The following is a 16474-nucleotide window of genomic DNA, read 5'->3' as shown; positions in this document are numbered from 1 at the left end:
AGCCTCTCAGTAGCTGTCAAATGCTCTTTGCTACTTGTTAGCTAGCTGTGATCCAGCTAACTACTGGCATTTTATCACCTAGGAATCACATTTGGACATTGATACGTGTCGTTGGTCAACACTGGAATAATACAGTGGCTCAGGAATAAGATCTCTTTTCTAGATCCAATAGAAATTAATCTGCTTTAAGTTTCCTGTATCTAAGTCTTCTCTGGTTACTGACATTGGGATTTAAGCACAAAAGATGGGGACTAAATTTTGGATGTAGCATTTCAGATACATACAAGCTAAATAGTGTGAAATAGTGCTAAATGGCAAGAGCTAGACCATTCTTTACAAATATCCCTCTTGTAGTCCTCTACCATCTTTTTGTTTATTCCCTAACCTTATGTTTTTAAAGGAAGTAAAGAGGAGAGAAGGAAGTTATTGCCTTTTAAGGATTAATTTTATTAAAATGGCAAATAAAACATCAACTACCCATGATTAAATAGATTAACTTATTTCTTTAAAAAAGATCCTTTTTCTTTTCTTTTCTTTTTTTTTTTTTTTTTTTTTTTTTTTGTATGTAGGGATTGAATCAGTGTGCCAGAATGGTTTTGCCAGCGTTCATGTTGTCAAACTATAGTATTTTATTGAGAGGGTGAATCTTAAGGAGATGCTAATGCTAAAATAGGTATCCAAGGGGATATCTGACACTTCTCATTTGAATGTCTTGAATGGAAGAAACTAAAGGATTCTATAAGAGGCTTATACATGGGGTAGAGAGTCATTCATTAAAAAATATGTATTGGATGGGTGCCTGGCTGGCTCAGTTGGTGGAGCACGTGACTCTCGATCTTGGGGTTGTAAGTTCAAGCCGCTGGGTGTGGAAAGTACTTAAACATAAAATCTAAAAAAAAAAAAAAAAAGTATTGGATACTTACCATTTCAGACGCTGGAGATAGAGATAAGATAGATAAAGTACATTATAGTAATATAATTTCAAAACAAGTTAAGAATAGTATTTTTTTTAAGTTAGTATCCAACCTTGTCATCCATCTGCCTTTGTACATATAGTGAATTGACCAAAAGAATTTTTTTTTCTTTTTCAGGGCCTAAACAAATGAATTTTGAAATTACAAATGGGGATCTGTTAACTTGAAAGCTTTATGTTTATTTGAATCTTTTTTCCTTTTCCCTTGCTAAATGTAAGAAGATGGCAAAATGCTAATAATTAGTTTTAATCACCAAAGTTTGGAATGGATGAATGTTTTTTTCATATTAAATGACAGCTTTCTCTTGCTTTTCATTTTCAACACTACATCTTGAACTGTTAAAAGGATAGTGTGAAAGATAGGTTCTTTAATAGGTAACAGATAGACTTAAGTTTGAAAAGTACATATAGGATATTATGGTCAGGCTGACAGACATGGTCATTTTATATAGGTAGTTGGATTTTTTCATTGCACAGACACTTACCTAATAATATTTCCACATAGTTCATAACTGTGTCCCTCATAGGGATATTGTGAGCCATAATAAAATGTTATCAACACATTATTTAAAAATGGCACACATCATAGTATATGTTCCTGAAAAGTTTGATAAATATTAATTTATGTTATTATAACGAACACATGTAAGGTAACCTGATAAATCCTGTTCACAAGATAAAAACATCCTTTCTGTCATAATAATGTTCATATCCACTTTAGTGTTCTCTAAATTCACATTTTAAAAAATTAGGCCTTTTCTATTAGCCAACTTTTGTGAAATAATTATTTTTTAAAAATAATTGTATACATACATACATAGATAATTTACATATGTACATATACATGTATGTAGAAAGACAGGATTTAGCTCTGAACTGTAGAATGTATTCACCTTTTACTTATGTGTAGCTTGGCAATCTTGTTTGCAAATGAACAACCCTGTTCTAGAAAACTTTTTAATATCTTGCTCATAGTTCCTTTTTTTCCCTACCATTTCCTTTGGAGGAAGAGATTTAATCTCAAATTAGATGGGTAGATTATAGAAAGAATTGAGTGAAGTAAGGTCTTTACCCCTTTCCCAGACTGTAAAGTCCTTCATTTGCAAGGCTGGTTGAGAATTTGCTGTGAATTAGACTGAGTGACAGTGCCTGTTGTATATGTCTTATTAGTTTTATACTTAGTTGTCCTAGTACTGTTAAGTGATAGGCATGTAACAGAGTGTGTTCATGGGAATGGTAAAAATTTCTGTCTTTGTTAGATTTTGTAATAGTCAAAAGCTAAATTTGAAGTAATTTTATTTGGTTGTGTCGTAATGACATTTTCACAGATTTTAAAGTTCAATAGTTAGGCAGAGAGGAGTCACTTAAGTGCTTATTGAATAGATTTATAAATAAATTCCGAGTTATATTTTCAAGCATGAAATTAACGCAAAGATATTTCACTGTAACTCCAGCCAGTTTATTTATTTATTTATTTTTTGATTGTTCTGTATAATTTTTGGTTAAAAATTTTTGTGCATTAAGCTTTTCTAGATTTAGGATGATTTCTTTTGCTAGATTCCTAGTAATGGAATTATTGGGTTAAAGGTATAAACTTTTTTCCCCCAAATTCTTGATGTATACTTCATGCCAGATTGGCTCTGAAACACTAATACCAGTTTGCTGTCATCAGCAGTATGCATGTCCATTCCCTCACATATTGTGTGTTTAAGAATTTAAATCCCATTGTTGCTTTAGTGTATATTTCCTTGATTCACAGTGATGTTTAACATTCTCTTCATTTAAAATTAGTTGTGATTAGGGATGCCTGGGTTACTCAGTCAATTGAGCATCTGCCTTTGGATCAGTCATGCTCTTGGGGTCCTGGGATTGAGCCCTGAGTCTGGCTCCCTGCTCAGCCAGGTGCCTGCTTCTCCCTCTGCCCTTACCCCCTGCTGAGCTCTTTCTCTCTCACTGTCAAATAAATATATACAATCTTTAAAAAAGATAATTAAAAGTATCTAAATCTGCCCCCCCCCAAAAGAACCCCTGACCAAAATTAAGTCAAACAGCAAACTAGGAAAAAATGCTTCAGAAAATATTATCAGAGGTTTCATATTTTTATCTAGTCAAATATCTTAGATTGTTGTGTGGTATGAGTGGCACAAAGTTTAAAACTTTTGCTGGAGACACAAAGCTACCATTATGATTGTTAATTAGAGGGCAATGCTGTAAGGAAAGTTGCGCTCAGGTTTTCTTTTCTTTTCTTTTTTTAATTATTATTATTATTTTTTTATATAATTTTTTATTTTTTATAAACAAATATTTTTATCCCCAGGGGTACAGGTCTGTGAATCACCAGGTTTACACACTTCACAGCACTCACCAAAGCACATACCCTCCCCAATGTCCATAATCCCACCCCCTTCTCCCAAACCCCCTCCCCCCAGCAACCCTCAGTTTGTTTTGAGATTAAGAGTCACTTATGGTTTGTCTCCCTCCCAATCCCATCTTGTTTCATTGATTCTTCTCCTACCCACTTAAGCCCCCATGTTGCATCACCACTTCCTCATATGAGGGAGATCATATGATTGTTGTCTTTCTCCGCTTGACTTATTTCGCTAAGCATGATACGCTCTAGTTCCATCCATGTTGTCGCAAATGGCAAGATTTCATTTCTTTTGATGGCTGCATAGTATTCCATTGTGTATATATACCACATCTTCTTGATCCATTCATCTGTTGATAGACATCTAGGTTCTTTCCATAGTTTGGCTATTGTGGACATTGCTGCTATAAACATTCGGGTACACGTGCCCCTTTGGATCACTACGTTTGTATCTTTAGGGTAAATACCCAATAGTGCAATTGCTGGGTCATAGGGCAGTTCTATTTTCAACATTTTGAGGAACCTCCATGCTGTTTTCCAGAGAGGTTGCACCAGCTTGCATTCCCACCAACAGTGTAGGAGGGTTCCCCTTTCTCCGCATCCTCGCCAGCATCTGTCATTTCCTGACTTGTTGATTTTAGCCATTCTGACTGGTGTGAGGTGATATCTCATTGTGGTTTTGATTTGTATTTCCCTGATGCCGAGTGATATGGAGCACTTTTTCATGTGTCTGTTGGCCATCTGGATGTCTTCTTTGCAGAAATGTCTGTTCATGTCCTCTGCCCATTTCTTGATTGGATTATTTGTTCTTTGGGTGTTGAGTTTGCTAAGTTCTTTATAGATTCTGGACACTAGTCCTTTATCTGATATGTCGTTTGCAAATATCTTCTCCCATTCTGTCAGTTGTCTTTTGATTTTGTTAACTGTTTCCTTTGCTGTGCAAAAGCTTTTGATCTTGATGAAATCCCAGTAGTTCATTTTTTCCCTTGCTTCCCTTGCCTTTTGCGTTGTTCCTAGGAAGATGTTGCTGCGGCAGAGGTCGAAGAGGTTGCTGCCCGTGTTCTCCTCAAGGATTTTGATGGATTCCTTTCGTACATTGAGGTCCTTCATCCATTTTGAGTCTATTTTTGTGTGTGGTGTAAGGAAATGGTCCAATTTCATTTTTCTGCATGTGGCTGTCCGATTTTCCCAGCACCATTTATTGAAGAGGCTGTCTTTTTTCCATTGGACATTCTTTCCTGCTTTGTCGAAGATGAGTTGACCATAGAGTTGAGGGTCTATTTCTGGGCTCTCTATTCTGTTCCATTGACCTATGTGTCTGTTTTTGTGCCAGTACCATGCTGTCTTGATGATGACAGCTTTGTAATAGAGCTTGAAGTCCGGAATTGTGATGCCACCAACGTTGGCTTTCTTTTTCAATATCCCTTTACTGAATTCCTGTATAAGTTCTAGCAGTTTTGGAGTGGAGTCTTTTGGGTTTTCCACATATAGTATCATATCATCTGCGAAGAGTGATAATTTGACTTCTTCTTTGCCGATTTGGATGCCTTTAATTTCCTTTTGTTGTCTGATTGCTGAGGCTAGGACCTCTAGTACTATGTTGAATAGCAGTGGTGATAATGGACATCCCTGCCGTGTTCCTGACCTTAGCGGAAAAGCTTTCAGTTTTTCTCCATTGAGAATGATATTTGCGGTGGGTTTTTCATAGATGGCTTTGATGATATTGAGGTATGTGCCCTCTATCCCTACACTTCGAAGAGTTTTGATCAGGAAGGGATGCTGTACTTTGTCAAATGCTTTTTCAGCATCTATTGAGAGTATCATATCGTTCTTGTTCTTTCTTTTATTGATGTGTTGTATCACATTGACTGATTTGCGGATGTTGAACCAACCTTGCAGCCCTGGAATAAATCCCACTTGGTCGTGTTGAATAATCTTTTTAATGTACTGTTGAATCCTATTGGCTAGTATTTTGTTGAGTATTTTCGCATCTGTGTTCATCAAGGATATCGGTCTATAGCTCTCTTTTTTGGTGGGATCCTTGTCTGGTTTTGGGATCAAGGTGATGCTGGCCTCATAAAATGAGTTTGGAAGTTTTCCTTCCATTTCTATTTTTTGGAACAGTTTTAGGAGAATAGGAATTAGTTCTTCTTTAAATGTTTGGTAGAATTCCCCCGGGAAGCCGTCTGGCCCTGGGCTTTTGTTTGTTTGGAGATTTTTGATGACTGTTTCAATCTCCTTACTGGTTATGGGTCTGTTCAGGCTTTCTATTTCTTCGTGGTTCAGTTGTGGAGAAAGAACAAGAGAGAAACCCTAAGCCCAGCAGGAGAAGAGAAATCATAAAGATCAGAGCAGAAATCAATGAAATAGAAACCAAAAAAACAATAGAACAAATCAACGAAAGTAGGAGCTGGTTCTTTGAAAGAATTAATAAAATTGATAAACCCCTGGCCCGACTTATCAAAAAGAAAAGAGAAAGGACCCAAATAAATAAAATCATGAATGAAAGAGGAGAGATCACAACTAACACCAAAGAAATACAAACTATTATAAGAACATACTATGAGCAACTCTACGGCAATAAATTTGACAATCTGGAAGAAATGGATGCATTCCTAGAAACATATAAACTGCCCTCAGGTTTTCTGCATGTTGTATGGGGATGTTTGCTCCCACTTGAAGTAAGCCGTAAGGTTTTAAAGCATTGTTTAGGTTTTCTTTTCCTGTCTGTTACCAGTTAGTCTTCATCTGTTACTTCTTAATATTATTAATGTTTCTACCATTAGCTATAACTCACGTTTCCTTCTACTCTGTTTTATGGACAGTATATATATATATATATATATATATATATATATATATACATATGTATATGTGTATAAACTCTTACTGCATGATTCTTAATTTTTTCATGTATTTGGATCACATTATAATTCATTAGATTAAATGCCACTCTACTTTATCAAAAGTAGTTAAATTTTTAAAAGATTCTGAAAAGGAAAAAATATTAATTTGAGAGTATAAACATTTAAATGTTTATATATTCAATATTTATTTTTTAAATTTCTACAGTTCAGTAGAAATTGAACCCAAGTAAAATGTTGTCTTATGTTTGGTGATCTCATGGCACAGGTGATCTCAAAGTCCCAGGTATGGGACTTTGCCATGATTACCTACATGGGTGGGTTAATGTCACTCCCCATTCCTCTGGAATCCTCTGTGTTCAAATGATATCTTTTACTATAGGGCTTTTCCTCCAGAACCTTCTGGAGATTCTTACTTCTGGTGGCCCTGATGCCTCTATTATGGGGACCTGATGGGAAATACACAGTACCTTTATCTGAAGCTAGAGGAACTGTTCCTGCTGTTGTTGTGGTTCTGAGTGGTCCATCAAGAGCAATAAGAGGATAGAAAGAGTTGGCAAATGTGGGAGAGATTATAACATTAGAGTCCAGTACATGATTGATAATATGTTATTGGATGTGAGGAAATTAGCTGAAATTTTAACAGTCATGTTACTATTTACTGTGTACTCTAATTCTTCTGACAATATTACAAGAAAGATATTCTTTCTATTTTACAAATGAGGAAAAATCTCAGATTCTGTTTCACTCAAGGGGAGCACAGGTACAATAAACAGATGGAGAGATGAGTTTAACTTTGGATATGATCAATTTAACAGAAGGATCTTGTTAGGAACTTCAAACAGTAGTTTAGAGAAGCAGATTTGGAGCTTGGTTGAGACAATAGGGCTAAAAAGATAGGTTTGGAAAATTCTTATGCATGGAGATGGTAGTTAAAATATTGGAGATTTGCTGGTGATGTATTATGGAGTCATCATGGCAGTAGAATTAATTAATTGTTCACCCATGCAGTGCTCCCTGCCACTCTTTCTACAGCATAGATCTTGGCTGCTTGAAATCGTTAATTTTGTTCAAGGGAGGTCACAGAACTTGGACATATGAGGTGGAATAATGGATAGGTTTTTTCAGCCCTGTCCCACTGTATCACCCTGTTGGTGATACGCTGCTACAGCACAGACTCGAAGTGTGGGAAGACAGGCACACCACTTGGAAGATGCTTTAGAATTTTTTGTTATGTCATTTGAAACACCTTTCCTCCATTGATTCTGTGCCCTTTCCAATACATTTTTTTGTATAGTCACTGTCTTAGACCCATAGAGAAAGAATAGGGATTGTTGCTTCTAATTCCCTTTACAAAGAGATACCCTTTTGGCTACCTAATTAATTGAAAGAAAACATAGTAGAAATATATTAGCCTCTTTAATATTATGGAGAAGAGATTACGAGGAAGTGATTTGCTTAATTTTAAGGCATGGTGTTCATTGCAATGACACAGCAACAGGTGTGCTCTGGCCTGGACTATTCTGGGGGCTGTTCTGTTACCACCACCATGAGGTCCCTGCTTCACATTCTGCCTCTCGTTTCCTATTTTTCTAAGCTTGGTGGAACATGCTATTGTTTACCCGTTGACTCGGGCTAGGTTTTTGTCTGGCCTGTGACACGAGTCTGGTGCGAAGCTTAAGATTTGACAAACTGCAAAGAATTACTTGGGGCCAGATTTCCTCTCAGGCAATAGTGGGGACACAGTCCTTGGCAGGCAAATTTGAGGCTTCATAGTGTCTCCCGGAAAAATTCACAAATCTCTTTTTTCAGATGAGATTTGCCAACATGGTCACTGAATCATGTGATGGGGTTGGGAATCATTGTTGGAGGGATAGGTTGTGTCGAATACAAAGAATGTGTGATAAGGGGCACCTGGGTGGCTCAGTGGTTAAAGCCTCTGCCTTCCGCTTGGGTCATGATCCCAGGATGCTGGGATCGAGCCCCGCATCGGGCTCTCTGCTCAGTGGAGATCCTGCTTCTTCCTCTCTCTCTCTGCCTACTTGTGATCTCTCTCTGTCAAATAAATAAATAAAATCTAAAAAAAAAAAAAAAAGAATGTGTGATAAGAATCACCAGTAGGGCTTATTTGTTGGAAACTATAGGAGTATTCCAATTCATGTATCCGTTATGGACTTTGGGGGTGAACCACACTTCCACAGGAGATACTGCTATCAAAAGACACATGTCATGTCCCTCATGTGTGTTAGGGCAGAAAAAGGGTTGAGAAGCATGATCTAAGAAGTGTCATTCAATTTGAAGAGGTTAGGATATGTTTCCAACTACATACTTATTTATCTATGATTAATTTTAACAGATGTCTGTCTCCACTCCTGTGGTACTTAATAACCACAGAGAAATTCTCATTTTAAGTGTTTGGCAGTTTTGGAATGGGAAAAGAGCTAAAAGGACAGAGCAGTTGAATTTGTACAGGCTTTCTCTTTTCATTACATGCATGATGTTTTTTTCATGAAAATGAAGAAAATATTCATTTTTGCAAATGCTATCAATCTTTAACAATCAAAAATTCACTTGGCAAGAGAAATAGTGTAGCTCTATGGAATTGTGGTTATTATTACATTGTTTTGTTTACTGTAAACCTGGCTTAATATTGGTAAATATAGCGTAGCAGAAACTGAACTGTTGTGAGCTATCTGGGCATCAGTCCAAGATATCATTAAAAATACTGCCTCAGACTAATTTGGGTTTATGAATAATATTTTGTTAACAGCTCAACTGAAATTGAGCCACATGGTGTAGCTTAAAATTCTGAATCCACAAGATAATGAGAGTAGCATAAGTGTATAGTGCATACTTAATATTCTGTATTTGAATGATAAATTTATATGTAATTTTGTATTAACCTTTAAACTCTAAAGTACCCAAATGCTTAATATGATTTGATGTTTTTAAACTTTACTTAACGGTGTTGTTTGCTAAAAATTTGAATCCTTATAAGCTAACATATTATCTTATTGGTTTAACAATCAAACCTAAAGAGTAAGGAGAGGTTTCTTGAACAAATATTAAAAATGAGCTTTTAGCACCCATTTTGGCATATGGATGTACAAAAAGCTGGAGTTTGTTACTGTTCACCAAAAAGATCAAAGGATATAAAGTTGTTAGAAAGGTCCAGTTACTTAATTCATTTATTTTAATAATGAAATATAATAACTATACCTTAAAATAGGTTATAGAGATTATTAATGTTTGTTTACAAATTATTATGTTAGGTATAACAACGGAATGAGGTTATGATAAGTGACATGATTCAAAAGAAAAAAATCCCTATTTAGATGTATCTTTTCAAGAGAAGATATATTTGTCTTTTTTTCTTTGTGTGCTGTTTAGTTGAAGTTCTTTCTGAACAGACATGTATGAAATTCCAATGACAAGATATGGGAAGAGTTGGTTTTCTGTTACTATTGGTGTGTAAGATATTTTTGTAGTGAAACAATATGTGCATTATTTAAAGAAGGAATGTTAAATACATCTCTTCTCAATAAATATTTTATTCATTTTCCAGGTTAGCACTCTACGTATATGAATATCTGCTCCATGTAGGAGCTCAGAAATCGGCCCAAACATTTTTATCAGAGGTATGTTTGATATATTTTCCATATTTTACATTGATATCTTATATAAGTGAATGAAAATATTCTGTAACAATTATTTTAAAAAACTACTATTGTGTATTATATAGTAACTGCTTGGTTATCAGTATCCCTAATACAGTCTTTGATTATTTGTCATCATTTTTAGTGTCCCATTTTCATGCCAATAACCGTCCACTCAACTTTCTAGTCATTTTTTTACCCCCATAGAAATAGAAACTAATATTAGCCTTGGCAGTAATAATCAAGAAGGCAAATTTGCTTAAGAAAAAAAAAGACAAATGCCTCCATATCTTTAGTTTTAGCTGTATCTTATTTTGGCATTATTCATAATTTTGTAAAATATGGTTTTGTTTGTTTTTATTTTGTATGGATAATAGTGGATTGATGACTAAATTTCAGTTAGAAAACATTTTGATCTTATTTCAAGTTCTTATATCTTTTCCTAATTCCTCCACATTTTTTGAAGTTTGAATTTGAGCCTTTAAAATACAATGGTACTTTCCTCTTTTCTTCCTCATTTTATATAATGATGAGGATGAGGAGGATTTTATTGAGTTCTTTCATATGCTAGGCACATAATGTGCCAAAGTAACTTATATTATCTCTAATTCTAACAAGAAATTTGTAAGGCAGATGGTATTATTCCTGTTTTACTGATAAGAACAATAGGGCTCAGAGAATTTATATAACTGGCTCATGGTGATATAGCTAAGTGAGTTATGGAACTGGAATTTAAGCCTAGATCTATGTTTATTTGAAAGCTTTTGGTTTTCCCCCATATTTGTGCTGTACAGTATGGTAACCACTAGCTTTATATGGCTTTTTCAATGCTTGAAATATGACTAATCCAGTTGAAAAGTGCCAAAAGTATGAAGTACACACTGGATTTTGAAGATTTAGTGTGAATAGAAGAACATAAAGTATCAATAATTTTAAAATTTTGATCTCATATTGAAATAATATTTTGGGTATATTAGGTAAAATTAAATATATTACTAAAATTAATTTTACCATTTTTTTCTTTTCTAATGTGGTTACTAGAAAATTTTAAGTCACATATGCAGCTCTCATTTGTGGCCTGTGTTTATAGTATATGAGACAAGTCCAGCTTGAAATAATGTCTCTAGTTATTTCACTAGTTTGACCCCCACCACATCAGGAACATGACAGGCACTCCCTTGAACAAATTGCCCTCTCTGCCAGAGGTGCAGCCTTCTTGAGATTCACTTGCTCCAAAAACAAATGCAGAAGTAAACAAACATAGTAAACACACATAGATACCCAATCTTTTATCTAATTAATTAATATATGTGAACTGTTAGGGCCTATTTGCAAACAGGGAATTTGGGGTATGCTTAGAACATAGAAGAAATCGATTGTTTTACATAGAATGAGTATATAAAGTGTAAGAAAAATTGGATTTTAAGGTTTGTTCAAAATGAAACAGAAATTTCATCTCATGAAATCATTAATTAGAAGACTTTGTATTTCACCTTGCTACCCCACACTCACTGTTGTTATAGGGACTGAAGAGATTGCAAAAGTAATGCTCTTAATATTTTTATTCTTAATCACTGCCAACTTAGAAGATATTTAAAAGAAACCAAAGCCAGCTATGGAGATTTACAATTTTTATTTTAATGCAGTTGAAAACTTGATGAAACTTGATGAAAGGGTTTACTGTTCTCTTTCCTTAGATCAAGGAGTCAAGGAGCATTTTGAATTAGTCAACTTGCTGAATCCTTGGGGGTTCCCATAACTATATATATATATATATATATATATATATATATATATATATATATTTTTTTTTTTTTTTTTTTTTTTTTAACCAACATTGTAAGATGTCAGAGCCGTGATTCTTAGACTTCGTGAAAAAGAAAAATGTTACTAACACATTTAAGAACATTGACTTAAATGGATTGTGTGGATCAAACATAACTAGATTGAAATAACTAGATATTATACCTGTATACCCTGAATTGAACGGAATATGGATATACAAAATTTCTAAGTCTATTTGGTAAAAATGAACTTATAATTTCAGAAGAGATTCACACTTTCCTGACAAGTATTTACCATGATTTTATTTTCTCTGGCTTCATTTGGAATACAAAACTGAGGATTTCTCTTAATTATTAGTGTGGTTCAGTTTCACAAGAGGAATCAATTAAGCTGAAAAGAAACTATTGTTACCAAGAAGATACAGTATTTCTGGACTTTGAAGATTAGTGTATGTCATTCCCAGAACTATTCTTTACTTTGTAGCTTGCCAAACTCCAAGCAGACTGTGAAAATGCATTCTAATTACCTAAATAACCAATATAGCGTTTTCCGCATATAGAGGACAGCTAGGTTAATTGAGGTATGAGTTTCCCAAAATGTAAAAGAACAAGTTATGTCTATTTGGACTTAACAGTAAATTTCCAAACATTTTCAAGTAAAAGAAAAAAGATGAAGTATGGCATTTACATGGAAACCATTGAACATAAAGGAACATGGTGCAATACTATATATTTTTGTGGGTACATATTTATGAGTGTAACATATAGTAAAAAGTTTGAAAGAATATACATGCCAGACTAGTTTCTGAGAGTAGGGATTTTAAAGGAATTAAAGGGGAATTTTATCCTTACTTTTATACTTACTTATATATATATATGTGTACATAAACATATGTATATATATATACACACACGTATATATGTGTATATATATGTATACCCTATTTTCACTTTTATTTATTTATTTAAGATTTTATTTATTTATTTGACAGAGAGATGGCAGTGAGAGAGGGAATAAGAACAGGGAGAGTGGGAGAGGGAGAGGCAGCCTTCCTGCTCGGCAGGGAGCCTAATGTAGAGCTTGATCCTGGGACCCTGGGATCATGACCTGAGCTGAAGGCAGATGCCTAACAACTGAGCCACCCAGGCATCCCTGTACAGTTATTTAAAAATAAAAATAATAGAAGAGAAAATACAAAATTATCTCAATTTCAAAATGGAACCTAGAAGTAGATTTGTGACAGGTCATTGCTAAGTACACCCTAGAGTTCTGAATAATATCGGTTGGCTAAATTTCAGTACCTTTCTATAATCTTCCTCACACTAAGTTTCGACAGTAACTAGCTGCTTGTATTTGCCTATAAATACCATAGGCTTCTGTCACCTGGGCTTTACTTTGCCTAAAATCCCTCCCAATAAGGAGAATTTGCTTCTCCTTAGGAAGGTTTTCTCAGGGCTGAAGACTTTTGCATACTGTGCCAGGAAGCTTGGACTTTATCTTCTGGCAAAAGGGAGCTTTTGATGCTCTATAAATAAAAGAGAAACGTTGTTTGGTTTGTACTCTGGTGTCTGTGTCAACGGCAGTACCACTTTTCCTGCTCCCCAACTATGGTTAATAAAGGAAGGAGAATGTAATCTTTTAGGGCTTTGTACCCTGTTTAGCATTGCTTTCTCTCTTACTTTCACTTGGATCATATAGAAAATTAAAGGCTGCTTGTTGTAGAATGACTTCTTAAATAGTTTGAGAAGTAAAGGACAATCTTATCTAAGTTCTCGTGAGTCTATCCCCAGATTTTTTACCTAATTCAGGACAGTTTAACAAGGAACTTAAAGAAAAACTAGGAAGACCTGTTTATTTGGGTTGGGTATTGTGATACAAAGGAAATGATTAAAGTGTCAGCAATCACTCAGATATTCAATGTTCTTACCCTGGTTTAGGGCAAAGTAGAATACTTCTTCCCATTTTGTCATTCTCGGTCAGGATGAATGAGGATATTGGTGATTATGACATTAATGAGCTTTTGAATCAGGATTTGCTGTGTTGAGCCACCTTTTTTTAGTGAGGGTTTCCTCTATAGGTAAAGTTATGAAAAGGTCACATTGGAACTCTAGACATCATCTGAAAAAGTAAGATGTGTATCTTAGAGCCCAGTCTTTCACTAAGTTTGGCCTTTTTTTTTTTTCCCCTAAAAGTAGGCTCTACAGTCAGCATGGAGCCCATTTGGGGCTTAACTTTAGGACCCTGAGATTAAAACCAGAGCTGAGATCGAGAGTCAGACCCTAACCATCTGACTGTCCACGTACCCCCATGGGTTTGGCCTTTCTGATAACCCTTGGCCTGGGTTATCAGGAACTAAACTGCTCTTAATAACTTTTGTTACCAGCCAGAACAGAGCCTAGAACAATTAGCCCAGCTAGTTTTTTTTTTTTTCCTTAATTAAAAGAGATCGCATTGAACTAATGATAGAAATCACATTGCTACCCAGGTTATGTTAACTAGCTCATTGTTATATCCGAATGATGATAGATTCTAAACTAGTACCTGAATCCCAAATAGAGTTTCTACAGTTCGACGTTTTCTTACCTCCATTAAGACAAAATTGAGCATTCTTTTTTTAAATTTTGATTCAGTTAAGTACCATATAGTGTATTATTCATTTCAGAGATAGAGCTCAGTGATTCACCAGTCTAAATACCCAGTGTTCATTACCTCACATGCCTTCCTTAATGTCCCTCACCCAATTACCCTATTTCCTCATATTGAACATTCTTTAGAAATAGTCTCTATGTAGAACTCTTCCTCAGCTTTATCTTTTATTATCTTTTATTTATCTGTTATTATCTTACAGTATTTAATAATTACAAATAGAATACTAAGAAATCTTTACATTCTATGTCAATTTTTGTTACTTTGAATTCATTAGAAACTATCCTTTTTCTGGTTATCTCATTTTATTATGCAAAGGTAATTCCAATTTCCTCCTTAAATTTTACATGTTATTTGTCATGCCTCAGAATGAGGCTTCGTGACCTTACCAAATACAATTAAGAACTAGATTGTTGCAGATACCAAGGATTTTTTCCTTCTTAAGAATTTTACATTGTTTATGATAATAGCCCCTATTTGCCATAAGTTAGCCAGTACGTTACCCAGAAATAGTAGCTTAAAAACATGTAGCAGATTGCTTCTTTAGATTTTATTAAGAATGCTAAATTATTGAGGCGCCTGGGTGGCTCAGTGGGTTAAGGCCTCTGCCTTCGGCTCAGGTCATGATCCCAGGGTCCTGGGATCCCCACATTGGGCTCTCTGCTCTGCAAGGAGCCTTTTCCTTCTCTCTCTCTCTCTGCCTGCTTGTGATCTCTGTTTGTCAAATAAATAAATAAAATCTTAAAAAAAAAAAAAGAATGCTAAATTTTTGAACATTACAGACTCTAAAATTTTGTTCTGCTTATCTTTCACTGAAAAGAAAAAATAAAAATTTCCTAACCAATTTCTTGAACTTTAGTTTGGAGTCAACATAGTATGTTAGGTAAGAGTAATTGCTTTGGGGCCGGCCTACTGGGTTTGAATTATTTCACCTACTTACTTAGTCTTCTTAATTATAAAAAGAAGATAATTGTAATAATACTTTAAAGTTGGGCTGAGGTTTAATGAGTTAGTACCTGTAAAAGTGCTTAGAAGGGCCGAGCATATAGTACATACTCAAAAGTGCTATTTTTAAACTTCTTGACTAATTCTTTATACCTTGTGTAGTTTCTGTACTGGAGTAGAAATATAAATATATGTCTTATGTGTACATGTATGTTCCAAGTATCTGTCACTTGGATGGCCTGAAATTCTCCTGCCTCCTCGAGTTACCTTTCCTATCAAAACAGCTCCAGCTCTACTCCCTAATATTACAGGTTCCCACAAGTTCTCTCTAACATGTCTCGGGCTTACTAGGGGAAGAAGGGCCTGGAGGTTCTCTTGCTGTAATTTCTTGCTCCCACCAAGTATTACAGCCCCACTGCTCCTCCTCCTTATGTTTGCTGTCTTTTCTTTGTCTGAGTTTCATATTTCTCTTATAGCCTCCCAGCTCCACTGGGTTGTGGCTCTTGTATATAAAAGATTGTTACTGAAGATTAGGGGAAAATTGAATGGTATTCAGCCTTGTACAGTACAGGAAACATGAACTTGAATATTAAACATTAACTTTTTTGTTCTCCTTGCCATAGGAATTTCTTACTAGCTATTTACCTGAAGGCTCCCAGTTGTCTTCTGTCTTGTTGTCTCCTCACAACTTCTCCCATTGTCGTCTTTTCTGAATTCTCCTAAACATCTCAGACATCTTCTTCCTGGGAGATTATTAGCAGCCTCCTGAATTATTGTTATTTTATTATGTGGCATATTAAGTATTCATTCTCTACTTTCCAACCATTCCTAGGAGCCTCTACTTTTCTAGCCCAAAAAATAAAAACAAAAATAGAAGGGATCCATCAGGGAGTTTTCCCAATAAAAGACATCATCTGCACAAGTAGCTTGTATATCTCAGCAGCTCAGTCTCTCACCTGGGTGTAGCCTTTAAGAGGATTTCTACCTTCTAGAATAGAACAGTGCTATTCCATAAAACTTCCTGTGATTAGGAGATGATTTCTAATCTGTGCTTCTAGTAAATTCTCCACTGGTTTCATGTGACTATTGAGCACTTGAAAAGTGACTAGACTGAATGAAGAACAATTCATTTGAATTTAGAGAACCACATATGGCTTGGGGATACCATGTTGAATAGCACAGTTTTGGATTATCTGCTTTAAAGTTGGATTAGATTTTTCTTCCCGTTATGTCTATT

At 35.1% G+C, this 16474-nt stretch overlaps 1 protein-coding gene across 5 annotated transcripts in view; it reads left to right on the top strand.

Annotated features, from left to right (window-relative positions):
- SSBP2 (single stranded DNA binding protein 2) overlaps positions 1–16474 on the top strand; it is a 296460-nt gene that overhangs the window by 70728 nt on the left and 209258 nt on the right. For all 5 annotated transcript variants that reach the window (XM_059418173.1, XM_059418175.1, XM_059418171.1 and 2 more), the window contains one exon: positions 9771–9843. In XM_059418173.1, coding sequence (XP_059274156.1) covers positions 9771–9843 — 73 coding nt within the window. Of the gene's footprint in view, positions 1–9770; positions 9844–16474 lie in introns of those variants that run through there.

This window comes from Mustela nigripes, chromosome 12 (genome assembly GCF_022355385.1).
Source record: "Mustela nigripes isolate SB6536 chromosome 12, MUSNIG.SB6536, whole genome shotgun sequence".
In the NCBI taxonomy this organism is placed as follows: domain Eukaryota; kingdom Metazoa; phylum Chordata; class Mammalia; order Carnivora; family Mustelidae; genus Mustela; species Mustela nigripes.
This window is presented reverse-complemented; position numbering and strand designations above follow the sequence as displayed.